Source organism: Strigops habroptila, chromosome 5, assembly GCF_004027225.2.
Source record: "Strigops habroptila isolate Jane chromosome 5, bStrHab1.2.pri, whole genome shotgun sequence".
Lineage (NCBI taxonomy): Eukaryota > Metazoa > Chordata > Aves > Psittaciformes > Psittacidae > Strigops > Strigops habroptila.
Genome location: NC_044281.2, coordinates 59,679,610 through 59,703,275, shown reverse-complemented (window position 1 = coordinate 59,703,275; position 23,666 = coordinate 59,679,610). Strand labels below are relative to the sequence as shown.

At 63.9% G+C, this 23,666-nt stretch overlaps 2 protein-coding genes across 4 annotated transcripts; both read left to right on the top strand.

The window, feature by feature from the left end:
* The first annotated feature begins 6,010 nt into the window (after nucleotides 1–6,010).
* On the top strand, nucleotides 6,011–11,095 carry DNPEP (aspartyl aminopeptidase). Of its 3 annotated transcripts, XM_030486936.1 has the most exons (15): nucleotides 6,011–6,074; nucleotides 6,203–6,290; nucleotides 6,383–6,471; nucleotides 6,555–6,668; nucleotides 7,002–7,127; nucleotides 7,254–7,384; nucleotides 7,758–7,842; nucleotides 8,310–8,417; nucleotides 8,620–8,697; nucleotides 9,046–9,129; nucleotides 9,405–9,565; nucleotides 9,715–9,754; nucleotides 10,120–10,221; nucleotides 10,475–10,642; nucleotides 10,977–11,095. In XM_030486936.1, the coding sequence occupies exons 1-15, from the start codon at nucleotides 6,069–6,071 to the stop codon at nucleotides 11,025–11,027; spliced, it is 1,431 nt and encodes a 476-aa protein (XP_030342796.1). In that variant the 5' UTR covers nucleotides 6,011–6,068; the 3' UTR covers nucleotides 11,028–11,095. The 3 variants fall into 3 exon arrangements, with proteins under 3 accessions (XP_030342796.1, XP_030342797.1, XP_030342794.1); XM_030486937.1 differs by lacking the exon at nucleotides 10,475–10,642; XM_030486934.1 differs by lacking the exon at nucleotides 10,977–11,095 and having other exon boundaries at nucleotides 10,404–10,970.
* A 728-nt stretch (nucleotides 11,096–11,823) lies between these two features.
* Nucleotides 11,824–23,544, top strand: PTPRN (protein tyrosine phosphatase receptor type N). Its single transcript, XM_030486924.1, has 23 exons — nucleotides 11,824–12,047; nucleotides 13,720–13,770; nucleotides 13,958–14,071; nucleotides 14,314–14,419; nucleotides 14,552–14,750; nucleotides 14,934–15,258; nucleotides 15,455–15,571; nucleotides 15,685–15,764; nucleotides 15,850–16,136; nucleotides 16,617–16,703; nucleotides 16,855–16,934; nucleotides 17,163–17,227; nucleotides 19,523–19,735; nucleotides 19,855–20,064; nucleotides 20,146–20,293; nucleotides 20,414–20,487; nucleotides 20,764–20,841; nucleotides 20,969–21,088; nucleotides 21,179–21,345; nucleotides 22,432–22,485; nucleotides 22,603–22,667; nucleotides 22,775–22,848; nucleotides 22,931–23,544. The coding sequence occupies exons 1-23, from the start codon at nucleotides 11,945–11,947 to the stop codon at nucleotides 23,000–23,002; spliced, it is 2,889 nt and encodes a 962-aa protein (XP_030342784.1). The 5' UTR covers nucleotides 11,824–11,944; the 3' UTR covers nucleotides 23,003–23,544.
* The last annotated feature ends 122 nt before the right edge of the window (nucleotides 23,545–23,666 follow it).

Here is a 23,666-nt window from a genome sequence, read left to right as displayed (position 1 = left end):
CTTGTGCTGAGCCACCACCCGAACGCCCCTTTCTAATAGAGGGAGCTGAGTGCCAGCCCAAGGCTGGGTGCTTTTGGGGTGCTGCTGAGTGACCTCGAGCAGGTGCTGGGTCCAAGCCTTCCCAGTGACGTCAGCCCCTCGGGTCCTCACTGCGGCACATTCCTGAAGCAGCAGGCACCCAACCAAAATAGCCTTCAAGCTCATATGCGTGGGACATTTGTGGTATTTATAGCCAGGGGAGGCACCCTCTTAACCCTTCTTGTGCCAGGCGTATGGAGAGAACAGCTAGATGAGGACCCTGCCTGGAGCAGCTCCAGACCCTCTCTAGTCCCTGTCATCCTGAGAGAAGGACAAGGTCCCCAGGCCATCCCAGGGTGTTGCAGACTCTGCTCTGTCTCCTCAGCCTCCCCCTTGTCCTGGCAGTACTTTGGGGATCAGAAAGCCCAGCCCAGCTCCCCAAATCTTCCCAGATTGGGAAATACCCCAGTTCACCCCAGAACCCCCACTGCAGCATCCCACCTCCTGGACAGTTAGTGGGCCAGGGCAGGGACCCCTGGGGCCATCACAAACCAGTGCCAGCTGAAGAGGACATCCTAAGGGAGGGGGACTGTGCTGGGGAAGCCCCTTGGGGGGTTGTCCCTTGCCTGGGCAGCACTCCCTCCTTCTCAGACCCTCCCACACCTGGTGACCCCCAGCTCTGCCCAAGCTGGGCTGTTTTGGCTGACATCAGCTGGCACAGCCCCAGGGCCTCTGTCCCTGGGTGCTGGCGGAGGGGACCGATGTGCCAGCGGGCACCGGGTGACTCAGCAACAGGAGCTGTGCTCAGCCCTGCCTGGCCTGCGCCCCTCGGCCCTCCACCCCAGCTGCAAGGCTGATGCTGAGCGGTGCCAGGGCTTGTCAGTGGCAGCATCAGCTGGTATCCTCAACTGCCCTGGCTCAGGAAGTGCTCCTGCCTGCCTGCTCCCTGCCACCTGGGGGGCCAGCAAAGGCCTGGGCCCCACAGCCATGCAGGTGGGAGGAGACTTGATGCCCCACATCCCTTCTGCCCCCTCACGCCCCCCATCCCAGGAGCCCCCCCCAGCTGCCTAGTCGCAACGTAATGCAGTAGCTACCCGGAGGGTGCACACTGCCTGGTGGAGCCTGCCTTTAAAAGGGAAGGTATTTCCAGATGGGGTTGTTTCATCCCAGCGCAGGGGGGCGGATGGAAGGAAGGGGGGCTTGGGGGTGTGGGGGAGAAGATGGAAAAACAGACAGCACCCTTCCTCCTCCTGGCCTTCCTCCGAGTGCATCCCTGAGCTCCTCACATGTGCCCTGCCTGTCCTGTGAGTGCCAGCAGGGTGGCATGCCAGCCTTGGCTGGGTTGCAGAGAGGCAGGTGGGTGCTCACAGCAGCACAGGGGTCCCCAGGGGTCTGGTCCAGCACAGTTCCAGCTGTACTGTTCAGCCATCCCTTCCCATGAGCCCACCTCGCTGCCCCATGGGCTGTGGCTATGGGGAGGATGGGCCCCCAGGGGTGGGGTGTCCAGGGTGCTTAGCACCCTGCCATGGTGCTTCAGGTAGGCCTGGAGTTCCCATCCCACAGAGCAGGGGGGGTGCAAGGTTGGGGTGCCCCAGGGAGGGGAAACACTGCTTCTAGGAGGGGAAGCATCTTAGAGGGGTTAACTGGGAGCATCCTCCTGATCCCACTCAGGACAAACTGAAGTGGCCTTTCCTCGGCTGCTGTGACAGCCTTCCGGGATGGATCTGTGCAGGCAGGGGCCCCACGACTGGCAGAGGCTGATGGATGCCTTGGACCTTCCGCAGCCTCTTAGGAAAGCCCCGTCTGCATGTGGGACCCGCCAGCACAGGAAGTAGGGGGCGAAGAACAGGACCCGGGAACCCTGCCAGAGTCCCATCCCAGGGACACAGCCACTGGCACTCCATGCCAGCCAAAGCCCTAGGGGCTACAAAAAGTAAGGAGGCTGCAGAATACAGCAGTGCAGGGGTGCCTCCTGTCTTGTCCAGCCCCATTCAGCCTCCCCATGGCTCCATCCCAGGCCAGGCTGACCCAGACCGACAGAGCCTGGGAAGCAGCTCCCGAGCCCCTGCGCTGGCTTGGCCCCAGCTCCCAGGCCTGGGATGAGGCTGCTGCCGGGAAGGCATCAGCAGCTGGAACGTCAAACAACTCCCTCCGGTCATGACATGCCCGTGAGTGAATCCAGCTGCATCCCGCAGCCGCCCCTCCTCCCTGGCCCTCCCTCCCTGCTGCTCCCCCAGGATTTAAACCGCCTGGGGAGCCGGGAACAGCCTCCCTGGGGTTGAGGAGATCTCGGGGCTTGGAGCAAGGCAGGATGCGGGGACAGGGTGCCAGCCCCTCCTTGTTTCTGTACCCTGCCACTGGGGTTCCTGTACCCCCATTAGGCCTGGCCCTGGCTCAGGGGTGAGTGGAAGGATGGGAATGAAGCAGCCAGGGTGTCCATCCCCCTCCCTCCTGGCCCCTAGCTGTCTTCCTGCATCCCACTCCTTTTAGAGCCATGAGTCTCCCAGGCGCCTTTACCCTAAGAGGGAAGGACTGTGTGGTCCATTCCCCGGCGCTGACGGACCTAGGGCACGTGCTATTGTCTAAATAGGAGATAGTTCTCCTTCCCTACCTGGATGGTGGCCCGGCCCAGCCCGCCGGGGTCCTGGGTGCCCCACAGGCTGCAGCCCCCAACCTGCTGCTCACCCCAGCTGCCCCCATGCCTTCACCCACCCTAGGGCTTGGAGCCAGCAGTTGGTTGTCTGGCTGTCCCTGGTCCCCACCCCTGTGTCCCCAGGTGGTGGGGATGCTGGGGGCAACAGCCTGTCTCCGAGTGACACAGGGATGCTGGAGGGTGCCTGGCTGACCCGCAGCATGTGTGGATGCTGGGGATGCCCAGCTATCCCTTGTAACCTGTGTGGATACTGGGGAGTGTTTGCTTGCCCCCCTGGGTCTTTGTCGGTCCTTGGGGTGAGTTGTTGCCTCAGTGGTCCACAAGGATGCTGGGGTGACCTGTTGCCCCAGGGCCACATAGATGCTGGATGAGACCAGCTACCTCTGTGCTCATGCGGGTGCTCGAGGCATATACCTGCCCCCATCACCCATCCCAGCTAGCCCTGCAATCCGTGGGGATGCTGGGGATGTTCACCTGTCCCCACAGCCCAGGGGCAGGCTGAGGGTGCTCACCTGCCCTCCTGGTCCATGGGGACATTCACCTGCCCCAGTGGCCATTAGGATGCTGAGGGTGCTTAGGTGCCCTCACAATCCACGTGAATGTAGGGACTGGCCACCCTCCTGGTCCCCAAAGATGCTGGGGTGTCTGTCTGCCTTCCCGATAGCATCACCCATGCCAGTGAGATGAGGTAGCAGTTACCCGCTGCATCACTGGCGTCTCATGTGAGGCATGGTGGCCATTCGCTCAGCATCCAGCAATGCCCGGGCAGTGATTTCACTTTCCCATGCTCAGGCACGTGGGCCGGGATAGGGGGGGACCGCCTCGACGGGTGCCATCCCTGCGCTCATCCTGGCAGGGAGGGGGTCCAGGCAGCCTGGCAGGCAGCGGGAGAAGGGGGCGGCACTTCGTGGAGCTCCGGCTGTGTTTACAGGCTCTGTCCTGGGCCACCTCCCCGTTAACCCCTTCCAGCGCGGCTCAGCTCCGGCTGCATGTCTCCAGGGAAGAGCGCTTCCAGGAGCAAAGCCTGCCCGGCCCCCCCACCCTGAACTGCCAGGGGATGCAAGAAAGGGCATGGTGGCCTGTGCTCCTAGTCCGGCCCCTGCCAGACACCCCATGGCACACACACGAGCTCAGCAGCGAGGTGCAAGCACCCCGAGGAGAGGCTGGTGCTGGCTTCCTGGGCTCCCTGCTGCAGCAGGGGGGTCTGTGAGGTAGAGAGGGGTTGGACAGGAGCAGTGCCTTCCCAGGAGTGCGGTGTCGGGGTGGGGGGCAGCCACGGCAGGTGCTGTGCAGCCCCTGGCATCCAGCCAGGGGTGAGTAAGAGCCCACCCGCATATAGCCAGCGGGAGCTTTTTCTGGAAGCCCCTGTTGTTCCAGGAATAGCTGCGGCATGCCAAGACGCTGCCCTTTTGCTCGGCCTGCGGGGCTGGGCCTGCCACTCACCCCCTGCTCCGGCCACCCATGAACTGATCCTGGTACCCCTCGCTCCTGCACCCATACCCTTGGGACCCATCCGCCCTCAGCACCAACATCTGCTGGGTACCCACCCCGGGCAGCCACTGGCGGGGGTGGCTATGGGCTCAACATGTTCCCAGGTGTCCCCCCAGCATGGCCTGGGGGCCACCCAGCAGCACATGGCCCTGAGCTGGGTGCCACAGCAGTAGTGGGTGATGCTGCCAGGAACAAGGGGGCTGCAGGCACCCATGTCCCTTGGGCAGGAGGGTGCAGGGCAGGGGCCAGCTCTGGGCCGGGTGCTGGGTGTCTGCTCCCAGCTTGGTCCCATCCCAGGGAGGTGCTGTCATTGTGTGTTGCTGTGGTTGACATGGAGACCACCCAGCTGTCTGGTTGGGGTTGCGGGCTCCTTCCCTTTGCAGGGGGGAGAGGCAGGTGCTGGGGGCTGGGAGCATTAATCCAGAGCTGTCATGAGCTCTCGACATGGCAGGTCCCAGGGTCAGCAGCAACAGGACCACCAGTTTCCAGTCCCCAGGACACGGACAGGGTCTCTCAGTAGCAGGGTGCCCACACTGGTGACTCAGGAGCTGGGAATCTGGCTGGCACCAAGCACCTGGGCCCCATGGAGTGTTTACAGGCTGCCACGTCCCTCCTAAGGCAGTACACCCATTGCTGGGAAGACACAGATCCTGCTGGGAAATGATGCACAAGCACTGATGGAAACCCAAAACCCCACTGCCACACCCAGCCCACGCAGGGGACCCAGCCAAGGGCAGGAGCCACCCCAATCCATGCGAGGCCCAGGAGACCCAGATGTGTCCTGGCTGTGTCCCTGCTGGGGCTGGTAGGCAGCTGGGGTGCTACCTGCCACTGAGGTAACTTGCAGCACCCCTGTGCATCACTGTCACTCAGGGGCATTGGTTCCCAACAAGGCAACAAGTGCTTGTGTCTTGTTTTTTGTGAGTGCCAGGCAGTGCCAAGGCAGGGGAGCAGCAATGGTGGAGCTGCAGCTTGGCTCACCCCAACAACACCCACCCTTCTGGAAGCATGCATGTTCCCCTGGGCACTTGCACCCCTGGGCAGTGTAGGGACAGCTGCAGGTGGGCCAATACCCATTTTGGGGTGACCCCTACTCACACAGTGCCCAGAATTGGGACACCACTGGTTGACCATCCCTGGGGAGACCACCCCTGCCCCTTATCTCCCACCCACCCAGCCCGCAGCTATGCCCTGGCTTTGGCAGACACCAGGTTTGTCTGCCCTAGACCAGAGTGCAGGGTGTGGGGTGCAGGGTGTGGGGTGCAGGGTGCAAGGTACATGGTATATTTAGGTCTTTCACTACAAGAAAGACATTGAGGTGCTGGCGCATGTCCAGAAAAAGGCAACAAAGGTGGCGAAGGGTCTGAAGCACAAGTCTGATGAGGAGCGGCTGAGGGGCCGGGGGGGATTTAACCTGAAGAATAGAAGGCTCAGGGGGGACCTTATTGCTCTCTACAGCTGCCTGAAAGGAGGATGGAGAGAGGAGGTGGCTGGTCTCTCCTCTCATGTAACAAGCGATAGAACAAGAGGTAACAGCCTCAAGACCTGTCAGGGGAGGTTTAGATTGGATATTAGGAAAAATTTCTTCACTGGGCAGGTGATCAGGCATTGGAACAGGCTGCCCAGGGCAGTGGTGGAGTCACCGTCCGTGGAAGTGTTCATAAACTGTGCAGATGAAGCCCTTAGTGACTTGGCTTAGTGGTGGCTTTGACGGTCCTGGGGTAATGTTGGACTTGATGACCTTAAAGGTCTTTTCCAACTTATTTGTTTCTGTGATTCCATGCTGCGGGTTACGGGGTGCAAGGTACAAGGTGTGTTTCTAAGGTGCGCGCTCTCGGGCCGCCTGCGCGCATTCCTCCGCGCCAGCAGGGGGCGCGCGGCGCGGGACGTGGCGGCGGCGGCGGCCATGCAGGTACCGGGAGCGGGGCGGGCGCGAGTCGGGCCATGCCCGGGGCCGGCGGGGGGGTCCCCGGGTTCCCGGGGGGTCCCGGCCCGGGGTGGGAGGGTCCCGGCGCTGCCCGCTGACGGTGGTGCCCGCAGGCGGCGGCGCAGGGCTCGAAGCAGGCCGCGCAGGCGGCGGCGCAGGAGCTGGTGAAGTTCGTGAACCGGAGCCCCTCGCCCTACCACGGTGAGGAGCCGCCGGGCGCGCCCGGCCCCGCTTCCGCTGCCCTTCCCTTCCCCTGCCGTCGGCGCGGCCCCTGACGCCTCTTCCCCCCGCAGTTGTGGCCGAGTGCCGCAGCCGGCTGCTGCAGGCCGGCTTCCAGGAGCTGAAGGAGACGGAGCACTGGGACGTGCGGCCGACGCAGAAGGTTGGCCCGGCCGGGGCAGGGCGGCGGGGAGGCGGCGGGGGGCCGGGGTCGGCCGGCGCTCACCCCTGCCCCTCTGCCCGCAGTACTTCGTCACCAGGAACTACTCCACCCTCATCGCCTTTGCTGTCGGCGGCCAGTTCCAGCCCGGGAATGGGTTCACCTTGCTGGGGGCGCACACCGACAGCCCCTGCCTGAGGGTAAGGCTGGCCAGCCGGCTGCCTGCCCCCGGGCTGGGGACTTCTCTGGTGCCCCCCAGCTTCAGTCCACAAGCAAAAACTACCCCGACTCCCCCCGTGCCCCACAGCACTGATGCTGGCTCCCTACACTTCCCCAGTCTGCCACCCAGAGCAGGCCATGCTGACCCACTGCATTGCTTCACCTGCTGCTATCGCCCCTGTGTCCTGTGCCACAAAGCACCTCAGAGCACTCTGCGCTGGCAGGATCAGCCATGAGGCTGGGTGTGCTCTGCCCAGTCCCCACCAGTTACACAGCCCCTGGGGCTTTGCAGTGACACCTCTGCCCTCACCCAGGTGAAGCGGCGCTCGAAGCGGGGGCAGGTGGGCATGGTGCAGGTCGGTGTGGAGACCTATGGAGGGGGCATCTGGAACACGTGGTTTGACCGTGACCTCACCGTGGCCGGGAGGGTGATCATAAAGGTGAGCCTGTTTTGGGGCATAGCTGTTTGTCCCTGGCTCTGAGTCTGTGACTCCCACCCAGAGTGAGACCTACTGCCACCTCTCAGCCCCGCAGGCCTGGCTCCAGCCACCCTCCTTGTGTTTCAGGACCCGGTCACAGGGCGCCTGGAGCACCGCCTGGTACGTGTGGAGCGGCCTGTCCTCCGCATTCCCCACCTGGCCATCCATCTGCAGCGCAGCATCAATGAGAACTTCGGACCCAACACCGAGCACCACCTGTAAGGCCTGGCTCAGCCCCGACCTCTGGTCAGCCCTTAGGAAGGCTGAGACCCAGCTGGAGTAGTGCCTAGCCTCAGCTCTTTCCCTTTGGCAGCTGCTTATCACAGTGGGGAGGTCTGCAATGGCTTTTCTTAGCCCCATAGAGTTCTCCCAGGAGATGCTTCCAAGCCTGGGACTTGGGAAAGGACACTGGGGTGTCCTAAGGTGGCACAACAGATATGTGCCTGAAACGTTGTGTGTCCTTGCTTTGTTTGGTGTGGCAGTCGTTCCCTGGAGGAGCAAGGCAAGCACCACCAGAAGGGGTGGTTGTGTGTGACCCAAGCAGGAGAGGTGAGCAAAGCCCTGGGAGCTAATGGCACTGTCTCCCCACAGGGTTCCCATTCTGGCCACTGCTGTGCAGGAGGAGCTGGAAAAGGAGGTCCTTATGGAGGCCACACCTTGCGATGCTGCTGCCCAGGTGAGTTGGGTGCCAAGGACTGGCAGGGATGCTTGCTAGGACCTCACGCTTGTCACCTTTGATTTCTAGTCCTCAGGAACCTGCTGGCAGGTTCCCCTTCTCCCCGTGGACTGCTGGTAAACTTCCCCTCTGCCCCAAAGCTGGGTACTTGACTCATCTGCTCAGTCATCAATCCCTTCCCACCCTGGTCTGCAACTTTATAGGATGCAGCCCCCATAAGGCTGTCACAGACTCCCGGGGGAGGCAGGACAGGGAAAGGGGATTGTACGGGGGGCAGAGAGCCCCTCCTTGTGCCCTGCCAATGGCCCTGCTGTCCTGTATGAGGTGGGGGCTTGACCATGGGACATGTTAGTCAGAGGGAGGACCGGGCCAACCTGAGTGGGGTGTGGGACAGCTCTGCCAGGGGAAGCAGGGAGTTTCCACAGCCATCCACTGCCTGCCCTACCTGCAGCTCTGCTTTCTTCCAGGCAGAGCGGCACAGCCCTGTCCTGCTGTCCCTGCTCTGCCCCCAGCTGGGGGTGAAACCAGAGCAGATTGTGGAGCTGGAACTATGCCTGGCGGATACGCAGCCAGCGGTGAGTAAGGGCAGGAACCTCCCTCTGCCTGCATGTAGCCTGCGGGCTGGTGCTGCACAGGTTTTACCTGGCACACTTCCTCTGCCCGGGGCATTCCAGGGCTGGGAGCTGAGCGGAATGAGAGGAGGCAGCTCCTGGCGGGCAGAAAGGAGGGGACTGGAATGGGGACCCAGCCCTGTTCTTCCTGGCTCTCTGCCCACAGACGCTGGGTGGTGCCTTTGATGAGTTCATTTTCTCCCCACGCCTGGACAACCTGCACAGCTGCTACTGCGCCCTGCAGGTGAGCATGAGGGGAGAAAACACTGGAGGCTGCAGTGTGGCCTCTGTGCACCATGGCTTGGCTTATCAGGGCCACGAGCCACCCTGAGGCACTGCAGGGAGGTGTGTTCCTGTGGGGTGGGTCTGGCTTGTTGAGGGGTCTGGGTTGGGGACTGCCCCCTTTGCTGGGTGTGTGGGGCACCCAGCAGCTTCCAGGGGAGACTTCTGCTATTGCTGGCTAATGTGTGTGCCCAAAGCTCCTTCCCTTGGTGCTTTGGGCTCTTCTGGGGAAGTTCCTGCTGACTCAGTGCTCAGCTTCGAGGGATGGGATGGCGCTCAAGCTGGTGTCCTTTCTCCTGTACTCCTGCAGGCCTTGATTGACTCATGTGCAGCACCCTCCTCCCTTTCCCAGGAGCCCAATGTGCGTCTCATTGCACTCTATGACAATGAGGAGGTGAGTGAGGAGCACACCAGTGGATGGCTGGCACGGCAGGGGAGCTACATGTTCTTTGCTCTTCCCTAGTCATGCCTAGCATGAGATTAGATCCCAGGCCCCAGTGGGGCAAGGATGGGGGTTTGCTTACCCTTGCCATGAAGCAAAGCCCAGGCAGCGTGTGGGAAGCACTGGTGTGGCTGGAAGCTGCTCTGCTGGCTTTGGGGAGGCCCCTGTCACTCAGCTGGCCCTGGAGTGCTGGGGGGCTGTGCTCTTCTCATGGTGGTCCTTGGCAGGTAGGGTCAGAGAGCGCACAGGGTGCGGAGTCCCTGCTGACAGAGCTGGTGCTGCGCCGCATCTCAGCATCACCGCAGAACCTGACAGCCTTCGAGGAGGCTGTGGCCAAGTCCTACATGATCAGTGCTGATATGGCTCACGCTGTGCACCCTAACTACATGTGAGTACCTGAGCAGTGCTGTGAGCCGTAGCAGCCTGCCCTGCCAGCTGGGGGGGCCTGTCCCGTCATTCCCCAGGGATACAGACAGGAGTCCTTGTTGCGGCAGGGAGGGAGAACTGTAGCACGAAACTCCTGCTTCTCTTTTGCAGGGACAAGCATGAGGAGAATCATCGTCCAGCTTTCCACAAGGTGTGGGCAAACCTCTGCTTTGGGCTGGGCTGGGTGTTGTCTGTGTGTCCTGCAGCGCTGTGAAATGTTCAGCCACTCCCTGGAGCACAGCCCTGGGGTGCCACTCAGTGGCACTCAAATGGGAGATGTTTGTCCTGTGGCACAATTAGGCCATGCCTGGTGTTAATCACTTGGGACCACAGCCTTGGCCCTGGAGCCCTTCCCTGCTCTGAGCTAGTCCCTATCCCCCATGGATCACCCAGGGAGGGGAGAACGGGCTGCTGGATTGGGGCGGGATGGCACTGCTTGGGCACATACAGGTGTTTCCAGAGCCATCGACTATCCCTGGTGCCAATCGCGGGCCTGCGGTGCCTTCCCTTGTGCAGGGCCCCGTCATCAAAGTGAACAGCAACCAGCGCTACGCCTCCACTGCTGTCACTGAAGCCATCATCCGGGACATCGCCGCCCGTGTGGGTGTCCCTCTGCAGGTGAGCGGGGCTTGGCAAGCCCTCAGTGGATGTTACCAGCTTGGGCCACAGCACTACTCCTGGGTGCAGTTACCCTGTCCATCCCCACTGCTCTGGGGCTTTGGGGCTGCCTCAGGGAGCATGTCCCATCTCTGGGGCATTTTGTACGCTGGCTTGGGGATGGTACTGCTTCCCTGTCCCAGGTTGCCTCGCTTCAGGCCGAGGGGAGGCTGTGGGCAGTGTGGAGAGCTGCTGGGGCCATGTCCCCATGCAGGAGTTCATGGTGCGCAATGACACACCCTGCGGCACCACCATTGGCCCCATCCTGGCCTCCCGCCTGGGGCTGCGCGTGCTGGACATCGGCTGCCCGCAGCTCGCCATGCACTCCATCCGGGAGATGTGCTGTACCTCGGGTGTGCTCCAGAGTGTCACCCTCTTCAAGGTGAGCCCCGGGTTCCCTGTCCTGCACTGAAGCCCCTTCCCTGCCGCTCCACACCTTTTGCATCCCCATGTCCTCATCCAGCCCCCACCTTGGGGCTGAGCCCAGCCATCTCAGCCCTCCCTGATGGCTGCCATCCTCAAATGGTTCCTATGGCAACCAGCACTAGCCTTGAGTCAGTGATGGGTTTCTATGGCGACGTGGTCTTGCTCTCTGTGCGTAGCTGCCTGCTGTGACGCCTTGCGCGTGTGTAACCCGGCAGGGAGCCACTGCCTGTCCCCCAACCCCACGCTGCCCTGCCCTGCCCAGCCCACCCTGACAGCTTCTCTCCTTCCAGGGCTTCTTCGAGCTCCTGCCAGCGGTCAGTAGCAGCCTGGTGGTCGACTGAGCACAGCAGGGAGGGAGGGAGCGGCTGGGGTTCAGCCCTGCAGCCATTAAAGCTTCTCTGCCTCACCAGCGAGTGGTCTCTGAGTGCAGCCGGGGCTGGTGCACATGGGTCTCCTGGGTACACCCACAGCTCCCACTTCTGTCCTCCCCAGCGCTGTGTTGGGTGGGGGACACTGGGGATCCCAGCGAACAGGCAGAGCACAGCCTTGCTTCCCCCGGGAGAGCCAGGGGGAGGATGACACCTGCCTCCTGCAGTGCTGGGGCTGCCCCCCTCCCCAGGGGAGCAGCGGGGTCTGAGCCTGCCCTGCCATGGCCAGGGGTGTGCAGTGGGGCCCTGCCTGGTGCTGCCAGCCCCAAGGCTGCAGCCGGTTGCTGCTGCCAGGGCCCTGCTCAAACAGTCCGGATGCCCCGGGTCTGCTGGTCCCCTCCTGCCCGCGCCGGGGCGGTGCCGCTGGGTGGGGGTGTGAGGGTGTGGCCAGCCCATTGCCGCTCATTGGTTTCTTCTCAAGGGCGTGGCCCGCGCGGGAGCCAGTGGGAGCGCAAGGCTGGGAGGGGGCAGGCGGCGATTGGTGGAGGCGGTGACCGGTGGAGGCGCTCCGGTGCGGCGGCACACCCCCCGGGGGGCGTGGCTCGCCTCCAGGGAGGCTGTGATTGGCGCAGTCCTCGGCCATCTCCCCCCGGGGCGCGACATCATTGGCCTCGCTCGATAACTGGGGGGCGTGAGCCCGAAGTGGGGGGAAAGAAGCGCAGGTCTCTGATTGGCTGCGGCGCAGAGGGGCGTGTCGCGGCAGCAGGGGGCCGTGCACCATTGGTGGAGAAGCGGCGGTGGGCGGGGCGCACGGCGCGGCGGGGCGCGGGTTGGCGGCGGCGGCGGGGGCGCGGCCGGCGGGTGCGCCATGGTGCGGCCGTGAGCGGAGCATGGGGCGGCGGCTCCTCCGGGCGCTCCTCTGCCTCCTCCTCCTGGCCGGCCGCGGGCTGCTGTGGGACGGCGGCGCCTCTGCTACCGCCACAGCTGCGCACGGTGAGACGGGGACTCCTGGCAGGGCGGCGCCCCGGGGGGTGGGGGGCGTTTTCCGGGAGCGGCTGCAGCAGGGCAGGGGGCTCTGCAGCCGGTGCTGTCACCGCTGCCCCGGGTGCTGACACGGCCGCAGCGGCAGGCCTGGCCCCACAGAGAGCGGGAGAAGTGAGCTTGGTACCGGCACCGCGGGTGCGGCACTGGTACCGAGGGGCGCCTCTCTCCCGGGGCTGCTGGTGGTGCTGCTGGCCCCGGGGCACGCCGGCGGCTGCAGAGTTGCTGACGCCACCAGGGCCGGTGGGACGGGATGGGAACAGGGCGGTGCTCGCTCAGAGACCCTGCCCGGAGCAAAGCCGGTGCCTACGGCTGCCGCAGGGATGGAGAACCACAGGCAGCGGCCCCGAGCGGCGGCTCCCTCCGGGACCCCGGCGCCCTTTAGCTGCCCTCTGCCGGCAAGCGCAGCCCGGCCCGGGATGCGAGGGCGGGCCGGTGCGCCTGCTCTTCTCCAGGTCGGCCTGTGCGGCCCCTGCCCGGGGCTCTCGGGGGTCCGGGTGCCGCTACCGGTAACAAGGCTGCAGCCCACCCCCCCCGCACGGCAGGGCCCCGGTGGCGGCCGCTGACTCACTACCGGGCGCCCGGGACTGCTGGGTCCATCGTTCTCCGGCGGGCCCAGGAGCGCTGGGACGGGTCCGGCCGCACCGCAGGGCTCCGCCGCCTCCGAGAGCAGGCGGGAACTGCGCCGGAGCTGCCGCGGCCGAGCCCCGTCCTGCCCGAGGAAGCCTCCCGGGATCGGGACTGGTGCCGCCCCTCCCGGCGGAGCGGGGATGAAACGGCGGGAGGCGGCTGCGTCGCTTCAGCACCGCGGACAGCGCCCGCCCGGCCCCGCCGGCCCGGCCCGGCCCCCCCGCCGCTCCCGCCGTCGCCCGGGGGTCCCTCCTCGGCGGCGGGGTCCTGTGCCCGAATCTGCGTTGGCCCCTGCCCCGGGGGGGCTGGCCCGTAGGTGACCGGATTTCGGGGACCCCCTTTCCCACTTGCCCTCTTCCCCCGTGGCGGGCTCGTGGGCCCCTCCCTCCCCTCCCCCTGGTTGTTTTCTCGTTCCTTCCTTGCCATCCGGGGCTGAGTCATCGCCTGCTGCCGTCTCGCTGCTGACGGTCTTGGACCGAGACGGGGGGGGAGAGGAAGGGAGAAGCCGCCCCCTGCCCAAGTGCTGTCCCTCGAAGGGGGTGGAGAGACACCCCCCTCTCCCGCTGCATGCCTCCTTTGGGGCCCCCTCGCAGGGAGAGTGGGTCCCCGGTGTCACAAGATGCAGGGCTGTGTCCCTGCCTCATAGTGCCACATGTGGGAGGGCAACAGACGTGGTCTTGTGAGTCTCTGCCCCCTCAGCCTTCCCTTCCTAACTGTTGGCACCTCAAAAAAGTCCAGGCCTCCTCCTGCTCCCCAGAGCTAGGAGCAGGCTCTGTGCACAGATCCCCCATCTTGGCTTTGAGGAGGGGAGGCTGGCACTGAGGTCCTGCCTGGAGCTACCAGGCTGTGCCCCCCCATCACTACATTGCACCCCTGTGGCCCTTCCCCGGAGGAGTGTGGGTCCCCAAGCAACTGGCAATGAGCAAACCCCGCTGTAGACCCCCTTGGGCACAGTGCTGACTGGCTTGTGTGTCCGTCTGTCTGTCTGTCCCAGGCTGCCTGTTTGATCGGAGGCTGTGCTCCCCCCAGGAGGTGTGCGTGCAGGGTAGGTGGCTAGCAGGGGTACGGGGATCCCTTCTTCCCAAGCGGGTGGAGAGGGTGCAGGGCTGCCTTATAGGTGAATTGGGGTCCAACGTGGTGGAGCCATGGCAGGGAAAAGGTGGGACTGTGCCCAGAGACCCCCACCTCAGGGTGTTCATGCATCCAGCTCCACTGCCTCCCCTCTCTTGCAGATGGGCTGTTTGGGCAGTGCCAGGTGGGCTCCGTGCAGGACAGACCCTACTTCCAGGTCACCTCTCCCATGCTCCAGCGCCTGCAGGATGTCTTGCGGCATCTCATGGCACAAGGTGAAGGGGGAACACGGTGGAAAGGGGGTGTCAGGCAGCATTGCTAGGTGGCACTAGGGCTGCCTGGGGTCCTGCTGGCCCAGGGGCCAGGCTGGGCTGAACTGCGGTTCAGCTGATTCTAGCAGCAGCGGTGCCAAACCCAGACCGTGGGACACAGGGTCAGGACAGCAGGGTCGCTTCCCATGCACTCACGCCATGGTCCCTAGGCCTCCTCCGTGTCTCACAGCCCCCTCCCATGGCAGGGCTCTCGTGGCAGGATGGCATCACCCAGTACGTGATCTCACAGGAGATGGAGCGCATTCCCCGCATCCGCTTGCCGCCCTCGCTGGAGCCGGTGGCCAGGGACAGGTAGGGCAGTGCCAGCTGCTGGCCTACGAGCAGAGCGCAGCAGGACAGTGAGGGCTTTGCCCTCCAAATGGGGTTTGGGGGGGGACCTCCCCCATACCCAGGAGAGTCACCCCAGTGCTGTTTGCGTCCGAGGTTCCTGCCCCTCCGTGGCTCCCCCCGGCGAGCCCTGCTCCCTGTGGACCCTGGCCTGCCTGTAGCTCAGCATCTGGGGCAGTCCCCGCCGCTGCTGCCCTCCCCACTGCTGCAGCGGTACCTGGAGCACCTCCTGCTGCCCTCCCTGCCCCAGCTGGGATACGAGGAGGCTCTGCTCAACCCCTACTCCTACCACAAGGTAAGCAGGGGGGCGAGCCCCCTTCTTGGGGGTGGAAAGGTAAAGATGGGCAGGGGGTTCCTGCACTCCCAACATCCTCCTTCTGCCGGTGCTGGGGTAACCCCCTGCCTGGAGGATGCCCTGCCGTGGGGTGGCAGGGGTCCTGTGGCACTTGACCTTGGTGTCTCTGTGTTTTGGTTGCAGTTCGGCTACCAGGACAATGCTCACCAGCTCCCAGGTGGCTCGGCCAGGCAGAGCCCCGAGACCTCCTCGCTGCTGGGCCGAGTCCCTGCCCAGGCCCTTTTTGGGGCTGGCCCTGCACCCTCCTATGGCGGGCAGCCAGGAATGGATGGGGGGCATCTCTTCCAGGACTTGGGCATGCTTTCCCTGCCCAGAGAGAAGGCCGGCCACCCTGACCCTCCCAGCACCAGGCTCCAGCACAGCTTGCGGCTCCCCAGTGACTACAGGGACATGGAGGAGAAGGAGCAGCCAGCACCCCTCGCTGCCCAGCCACCCCCTGCACAGACAGGTACTATGTTCTCCAGCTTTCATCCCCATCCTGTCCCCACAGCCATGTTCCTCATGGTTCGGACTCTCCCTTCTCTTTGGCTTCATGCCCATGGACCACGTATCCCCTTGACCCCACCTGCCCCAGCTGATGCATCCCCAGCCCATGGTCCCTGTGCAGATGCAAGCATCCAATCTGATTCTGTGTCCTGTTGCAGATGCTACCCTGAAGAGACTGGCCTCTCTCCTGGCCAGCTACGGCCTGGGGCTGCCGGAGCTGAGCCCCCAGCAGCTGAGCAGCCTCTCCACCCTCCTCCAGCTGCTCCAGAGCTCTGGTGAGTGGGGTACAGGGACTGGCAGTGGTGGGTGCCCGCATGCCCTGTTCTGGGGTAGGGGCTGTTGCCTTTCAGGGTGTGTGCTGCAGGACCTCTGCCTGTCTCCTTCCCAGGTCTTGCTGGCCCCGAAATGCCCACAGTGAAACGGGTGGGTTTGCAGCAGAGTGGTGCTGGAGGAGGTACCACAACGCAGGTGGGATGTGGGGAGGTGGTGGTGGTGGGGCAGCCCCCTAGGGGTCTCTTCAGAGGTCCCATCTCCTCCCTTTCTCCCCCTCCAGGTGATGGAGAGGGGCATGCAGCACGGAGAGGAGCCAGTGACACCTTCCTCTACAGTGCCACTCCCAAAAATCCCAACCAGCAGCACCCCAGGGGATGGGATGAGGGACAAGGCAGTGTCCTCGCCAGCCCCCCGGGCTGAGCCACAGCAGGGGCACAGTGAAGATGTGCTTAGCCCTGGGAGGCCAATTGTTGTGGAGAAGAAGAGCTACTCGGAGGCAAAGGATGGTGGGGCGCAGCGTGGCACACGGCCACCGGATGAGTATGGCTACATCATCACAGACCAGAAGTGAGAGCTGGGGGTCGGGCGAGGGGGGTGGGGATGTCTGTATCCCCCTCCATGCCGGGTGTCATGGCTCCACGTGCTTGGCTGAGCTTGTTTGGGTCTCTGGTAGGGTTAGGTCTGTGGTAGGGTCGGCTCCCCAACCCCTCTCTGCCCACAGCACTTGTCCCACCCCAAAGCCTCCCTCTCTCAGCCCATGCCAATGCCAGAACTTGCTGCTGCAGGACAGGACGCTGGGATGGACTCAGTCAAGTGGGTGTGCACAACTGCCTCTGTGCACGCTCCCGTGCAGGGGGGGCGGGTGGTGCCAGCTCACCCCCATCACCACACATCCCCATGCTCTTCCCTCCTGCCCACCCTGACACCCCTGCAGCCACTTGCTACACGCACGGGACTCCTTGAGCTTGCTTGTCCCCCTTCCTCAGCCATGGGAAGCGTGGGCTCTCCCCTTGCCCCCAGCTCCTCACCCTGCCACTGTCCATACAGGCCCCTGGGGCTGGCCACTGGCGTGCGGCTGCTGGAGCTCCTAGCCAAGCGCCTCCACCTCTCCACGGCCAGTTTCATCAACATCAGGTGAGGGCAGCGGGGCCGTGGGGTGCTGCTGTCACAGCCCTGGCCATGCACACCCACCTGGGTGGGAGGCCAGGAGGGACCACACTGTGGTTGGGATGGGGATAGGGGCTGCACTTCCTGGTCTCACACTGTGTCCCCCCTTCCCCGGCAGCGTTGTGGGTCCTGCGCTCACCTTCCGCATCCGGCAGAACCCCCAGAACCTCTCGCTGGCAGATGTGGCCAGTCAGGCTGGTGAGTTGAGCAGGGGTCCCCCTGGTCCTCTCTTCCCCCCATTGTTGGGTGTCCCTCCCAGGGACTGGGAAGAAGGGGCTCCCACTATACATCCCACTGCCCTTGGCTGAACTGGAGAGCTGGTGTGGAGTGGGCAGCTGCCAGGGGTGTCCCTTGGCTCTGTCTCTGGGAGGGTATCTCTTGGGTGGAGGGGAAGTACGCCTCTGACCATCTCCTCTCTGTTCACAGAGCAAGTGAAGGCAGAGCTGGAGGCTGAGCTGGGCCTGAAGGTCGTGCAAACAGGAGTGGGAGAGGTAGGAGCAAGCATGCCCATCCCTTGGGGCTGGGGGCAGGGCTGGGACAGAGATGGGAAGCGCACTGTGCCCCAGCTCTGGGGTGCAGGGGTCTTCATGAGGAAGCCCACCCTGTGGGTCCATGGGGCAGCTGAGGAGCAGAGGCCTCTGGGCAGTGTTTGGGCTGCTGTGCTGGAGACAGACTTGGATTATCCGGATGGGTCAAGCAGGACAGCTCCAGTGACCCCTTCCGCCCCGCAGCGTGAGACTGCCCAGCTGCCTGTGCTCACAGAGCACTCCGCTCTTTCCAAATCGAAAGCTCCGTAGGGTTTGAAGGCAGTTTGGAAGAGTCTCGCAGAGGTTTTCCCCCCCTCCATCCATGACCTAGGAGCTGCACCCCACAGGGCTCTTCACCCTCAACCTCCCTCCAACCTGGGCACCCCAGCGCCAGGCTGTGCCCAGAGAACCTAGAGACCATGGCTAGGCAGGCAAAATGCTATCATGCCCCCGGAGAACGGCAAAGCGGCTGAAGGCAGGGATGGAGCAGGAGCCATCTGCTTGGAGGGGGGCTCCCCCTCCCCATGCTCCTCTGGGGACCCCAGCAATGGTCTCATGGGGAAGCAGAGGGGGCTGGAGATGGGGAACTGAGCATGGCTCCTGTGTTTGCAGCATGGGGAGGGGAAGTAGTGCAGCTCATCCCCAACCCAGGGTCCCCATTTCCCACCCTCCTGCCTTGTGACTGCAGCTGTGGGCAGGGAGGAAGGAAGTGGAGACCTTGGAGGAGGAGGAGGCCATGGAGAAGGGGTGGCCTGGCTACAGAGGCAACCTGTCTCCATCAGGAATATGTGGAGCGTCGCTATGGCAATGTCTTTTGATGTGGCAGGAGGGGGGAGAGATGGCAGAGATAACAGGAGCTGGAGCTCGAAGAAGGCTGAGGCAGCTTTGCAAGCCCTCTCCTGCACGGACCTCCACAGTCCAGACCAGCTCGTGCTTTACCTTCACTGTCCCCTGCCCAGGCTCTGAACTCAGTGGGACTGGTGCAAAATTTGGGGAAGAAGGGCTGTAGAGAGGCAGGGGGACGGCAGGGCCCGGGCAGGCCTGTGAGGGAGGTCCCTTATGCCCCCAGCGCTGCTGGCCTTTCCAGACCTTCTGACACCTCCAGGGCTGCAGGGCTGATCCTGCTTGGGTGCCCGGGGAGGCAGGAGATGCTGGCACTGGAGGGTACCCCTGGCTGCAGGGCTGGCCGGGGCTGGGGGCAGGCAGCAGCAGGGACCCTGCGGCGGGGGCATCCCCAGGCGAGGATGATGATGACGACGTAGGTGATGCAGTGTTCCCTCGGTAACCTCATCAGGCTTGTAGCCAATAAGAGGTTGTGGCAGTGAGGTAATGCTGGGCTCTGGCACCTCATTGGGCACAGCATATTTAGTGGTGGTGATGCCCCAGCATCCCTGTGCTGCCCCAGGACCTGGCTTGGGGGGGGGGAGCATCCTGATCACCAGCGGCTCTGGGACAAGGCCCTGGGAGGGGGTCTTATCCAGCAAGGGCTCAGCATCATCCTGTCCCAGCATGGGACTGGCATGGGTTGGGTTGTGCCACCGAGCCACTGGGAAGGAGCCCTGGGGGCACTGCCTGTAAGGTGGCAGGGGCTGCTCTGTGTCCCAGCTGAGGAGAGTGATTGGGAGGACCTGTCTCCAAGCCACTGGGATGGCACCAGCCCTCTGGCAGCACCAGCACATCCCACCGTGTCCTTCCTTGGAGTCCTGGCTGCAGGGAAGAGCAGCCTATTTAAGGGAAGTCCCTTGGGAGCTGTGACTGCTGGCCTGGATGCAACACTACTATGGCCCACCGTTTGGCTCAGGCTGAATCTGGCCCTCATTGACTTCCAGTTGGACAGGAGCTCACTTAACCTGAGCAACATGGGGCTACTGCCTGCCCTGAGCAGGGACAGCCTGAGCTGGGCTGCCCTGGGGAGCAGCTCTGCTTGCTAGGAGCAGGGGGAGCAGCAGGTCTTGGTTGCTTGGGCTTGGCCAGGCTCAACCCCCTCCTGCAGCCCCGAGGATCATGAGCAACACCCTGTGCGACATGCAGCTGGGTTCACTGTGTCACCCCAGTGGCACCCAGCACCCCAGTGACACCCAGCACCCCAGTGACACCAGCTCTGCACCAGCTGAGGGTGCTGGGACAATCAGTGCAGCACCGAGTGCCCTTGCTCTGTTTTAGCCTCCAATAACCCCAAGTGTGGTGCAGAATGGGGTCTCCATCCCCCCAGCCCCATGCAGATGCCCCCTGCTAACCCTTGCTCGGCTCTGCCCACAGCGCAATGAGGCCGCTGCCTACTCACGCCCATCCCGCTTCAGAGATGGCTTCCACACGGTGCTGCTGACCTTCATTGTGCTCGCCTGCGTGGCAGGCATCGCCATCGCAGTCTCTGCCGCCTTCTGCCTCCGGCGCCATGCCAAGCAGCGGGAGAAGGAGCGCCTGGCTGCTCTGGGGCCCGAGGGTGCTGCCGACACCACCTTGGAGTACCAGGTAGGACCCCGCGGGATGCGGGACCCTGTGGGATGCAGCACTGCTGCATCAGCATCACTCGGGGCTGCCCTAGGGCAGTGCTGTGGCCAAGGGGCAGGGCTCTCACTGGGGTCCCCCAGGAGCTGTGCCGCCAGCACATGGCTGCCAAGTCTCTCTTTGGCCGCACCGAGGCACCGGCAGCGCCAGCAGAGACCTCACGGGTCAGCAGCGTCTCGTCCCAGTTCAGCGATGCCCCACAGCCCAGCCCCAGCTCCCACAGCAGCACACCCTCCTGGTGTGAGGAGCCCGTCCAGTCCAACATGGACATCTCCACTGGACACATGATCCTGGTGAGCTGGGGAGATGGCCTCCTTCCCAGCCCCTCATGTACCCCGCTGGCTTCCGGGGTGACCCCCGCCCTTCTGCCCCAGGCCTACATGGAGGACCATCTCCGCAACCGGGACCGGCTGGCCAAGGAGTGGCAGGCCCTCTGTGCCTACCAGGCGGAGCCCAGCATCTGCTCCATTGCCCAGAGTGAAGCCAACCTGAAGAAGAACCGCAACCCTGACTATGTGCCCTGTGAGCATCCCAACTCTCCAGCGACCAGCTCCCAGGGCCCTGGCAGGAGGGCGGTGCGGGGTATGGGGATGCCTGGTTCCCCCAGGCACTCACCACAGCTCCTGGTCTCCATTTCCCCAGATGACCATGTGCGGATTAAGCTGAAAGCTGAGAGCAACCCATCCCGCAGTGATTTCATCAACGCCAGTCCAATTGTGAGTGACCACCGGGGGCTCCTGCCCTGTCACACCCCTCTGTGGTGTGCTCAGCACAGGCGAGGCTCCCGGTCTGGGATGGAGCTGGGCTCAGCTTGTGAGCAATGTGCCTGCCCCCCTGCTCAGATGTGGTTAAAACCCATTTCCCTCTCGGCTGTGGCACCCGAACCTCCCTCCCCAGCCCTCCCATCACCCCGGAGTATACCGCACCTCCTCCTGGTGTCACCCATCCCTGCCTGAAGAGCATGCAGTCTGACACCCCCTTTCCCACTCCAGATCGAGCACGACCCACGGATGCCAGCATACATCGCTACGCAGGGGCCATTGTCTCACACTATTGCTGACTTCTGGCAGGTGAGTGTCACCCAGCAGTGCCAGCCCGCCAGGGTCCCTCTGCGTGCTGCCCGCCTCATGGGTCACAGTGGCTTGGCCCCCCTCCTGCCACTACCCCATGGTGACACCCGCTGTGCCTTGCTGGTAGATGGTGTGGGAGCACGGCTGCACCGTCATCGTCATGCTGAGCCCGCTGGCAGAGGACAGTGTCAAGCAGTGTGACCGCTACTGGCCAGACGAAGGTTCCTCTCTCTACCATATCTATGAGGCAAGTGTGGCCAGTAGCCTGGGGCAAGGAGAATCCTCCAGCCCCCTGCCCCTTGAGTGCTGATAGCCACGGGCCACCTCTCTCGGGCAGGTGAACCTGGTGTCGGAGCACATCTGGTGCGAGGATTTCCTGGTGCGCAGCTTCTACCTGAAGAACGTGCAGTCGCAAGAGACCCGCACCCTGACGCAGTTCCACTTCCTCAGCTGGCCAGCCGAGGGCATCCCTGCCACCACCCGGCCCCTCCTGGACTTCCGCAGGTGAGTGCCCCCCCGGCACCATGCCAGCCCCAGGGAGCCAGCAGTGCTCCCAACTGCAGGGGGCCGATGGGCGAGGACATCGCTGCCGCTGTGGTGGGGGTCAGGGCGGCGGCATGGGCTGGTTGGGGTGGCAGGGGGCTGCCGTGCATGGGGAGGAGCAGAACCACCGGGTTCTGGCCAGCTTGGGATAAGGCTCAGAAGAGCTTGGTGGGCAAGAAACCTCCAGCTGAGGTTGCCAAGGCTCTCCAGCCTTTGTGGGAAGTGGGAGAAAGGGCTCTTCCCCCTAGCTGGCATGGGGGACAGCACAGCCTGGCACCTTCCCCAGCCATGGGTGCAAGAAGAAACCGCTGGAGCCTGCCTTGAGCAGCTGTGACCCATTGCTCCCCATGCCTTAGAGCCAGCAGCAGGTCCCCAGCTAGCCCAGGGCGAGGGCTGTGGGGCTGGGACTGCTCTCAGGGGGTTTGCAGGCAGTGCCTGGTTGGGTCTCCAGGTCCCTGGGTGGTGGTGGGCTGGGGCTGAGGGCCGACCAGTCACTCTCCCCAGGCTGTGTAGGGCCAGGGCCCCTTAGGGCAGTGTGGGTTCCCCGAGCACGTGGCCCTCCTCTCCGCCCCGCTCACGCTCTCTCTGTCTCTCTGTCTGTCTCTGTCTCTCTCTCGCAGCTGCCGGCGTCATTTTTGTGATTTGCAGCTAGTAATCTGGCTCCAGTTGCATAGTCACAAAAGTGATCGTTGGCAGCCGTGCCTGCTGCATGGAGCATGCTGGGAGCCCCGCCGGCGCCTGGCCCCCAGCTTCTCGCCCCACCGGACCAGAGCTGCTCCCCTGGGGTCCTGCCACTGCTCCCCTCCCCAGGCCGGGCACCTTGGGAGCTGGGCTCCTCTCATCTCCCAGCCCCCTTCCACCCATGGGCCCCATCCCATGCCCAGTACCACTGGGAAGGCAGGAGGACCCATGTGCTGGACCCCCAGGGACACATCATGGGGTGCCCACTGCCCCCCCTCACCCCCAGCTCGGCACAGCAAGGGGCTCCTAGCACAGCCTTGTCCCTGGAATGGCAGGGCACTGACCTGCTCCCTCTTGTCCTTGCAGGAAAGTGAACAAGTGCTATCGGGGTCGCTCCTGCCCTATTATTGTGCACTGCAGGTACCGCTGGGGCTGGCTTGGGGATACAGCCTGGGGGGTGGCTGCAAGACTGGGACCTGCTGGCCGGGACCAGTCCCTGGAGCTGGTTCCCCTGCTCCAGGTGTCTCTGTCTTGCAGTGATGGTGCAGGCAGGACAGGGACGTACATCCTCGTTGACATGGTCCTGAACCGAATGGCCAAAGGTAGGTGTGGGGCAGCATCGCTCCCCCCCCCGTCCTGGGGGTGCGCAGGGCCATGTGCTCGGCCTGTGGCCCCCCTCTCCTAGCGCCCTTCTCCCCCTCTGCCCCAGGGGTGAAGGAGATAGACATAGCTGCTACGCTGGAGCACATCCGAGACCAGCGGCCTGGCATGGTGCAGACCAAGGTACCTCCTTCCCTCCCTGAGCCAACCCCCCCCGCACTGGGCTGGCAGAGACCCTCATTCCCCCTCTCCTCTGCTCCCTCAGGACCAGTTTGAGTTCGCACTGACAGCCGTGGCTGAGGAAGTGAACGCCATCCTGAAGGCACTGCCGCAGTGATGGCAAGGAGCCCTTCCCTCTCGTCTTCCCCCCTGCCCACCCTGCTTCGCGTGCTCTCCTTGCCCTGCCTGTGGGGCTGCTCTCCCTGTAAGATGCTGTCTGTGCTGCTGGCTCTGTTTCTCTCCCCCCAGACCCTCCCTTCCCCTCTCCCCAGGCACGCAGGGCTCAGCCCCTCTGTACACAGGGCACTGAAACCATCACATCTGCTGCCACCGCAGAGGGGACGGGGTTTGTGTCCCCTAGTCCCTGCATAGGAGAGGTCCAGCTGATGGTGCTGGGAGTTGGCTATGGTGCCCCCCCAGCCGCTCTCCTGCCGCCCAACCTGGCAGTCCTGTGTCAGCTCCCTCCCTGTGCCTGTGGAGTGAGCAGGGGTCCCCCATGGCTGGGGGGAGCATTGGGTGCAGGGGAGCCTGTCCCAGCCCTTGGTCCTCTCTGTGTGCTCCCGCCTCGTCACTCAAGCAGAAGAGAAATTTCTAGAGAAATATAATTTTGTATCTTGATGTGAATAAAGTTCTCGTGTCACATTCGTGCAGCTGCAGACAGGCCTGGCCTCTGACTGTATGTATGGGGGCAGGGAGAGTCATTGGTCATTATCCCCTTACACCCCTGCAGAAACACATGCCACACCCCACAACCACCTGACAAGAGCAGCAGGGACCATCTG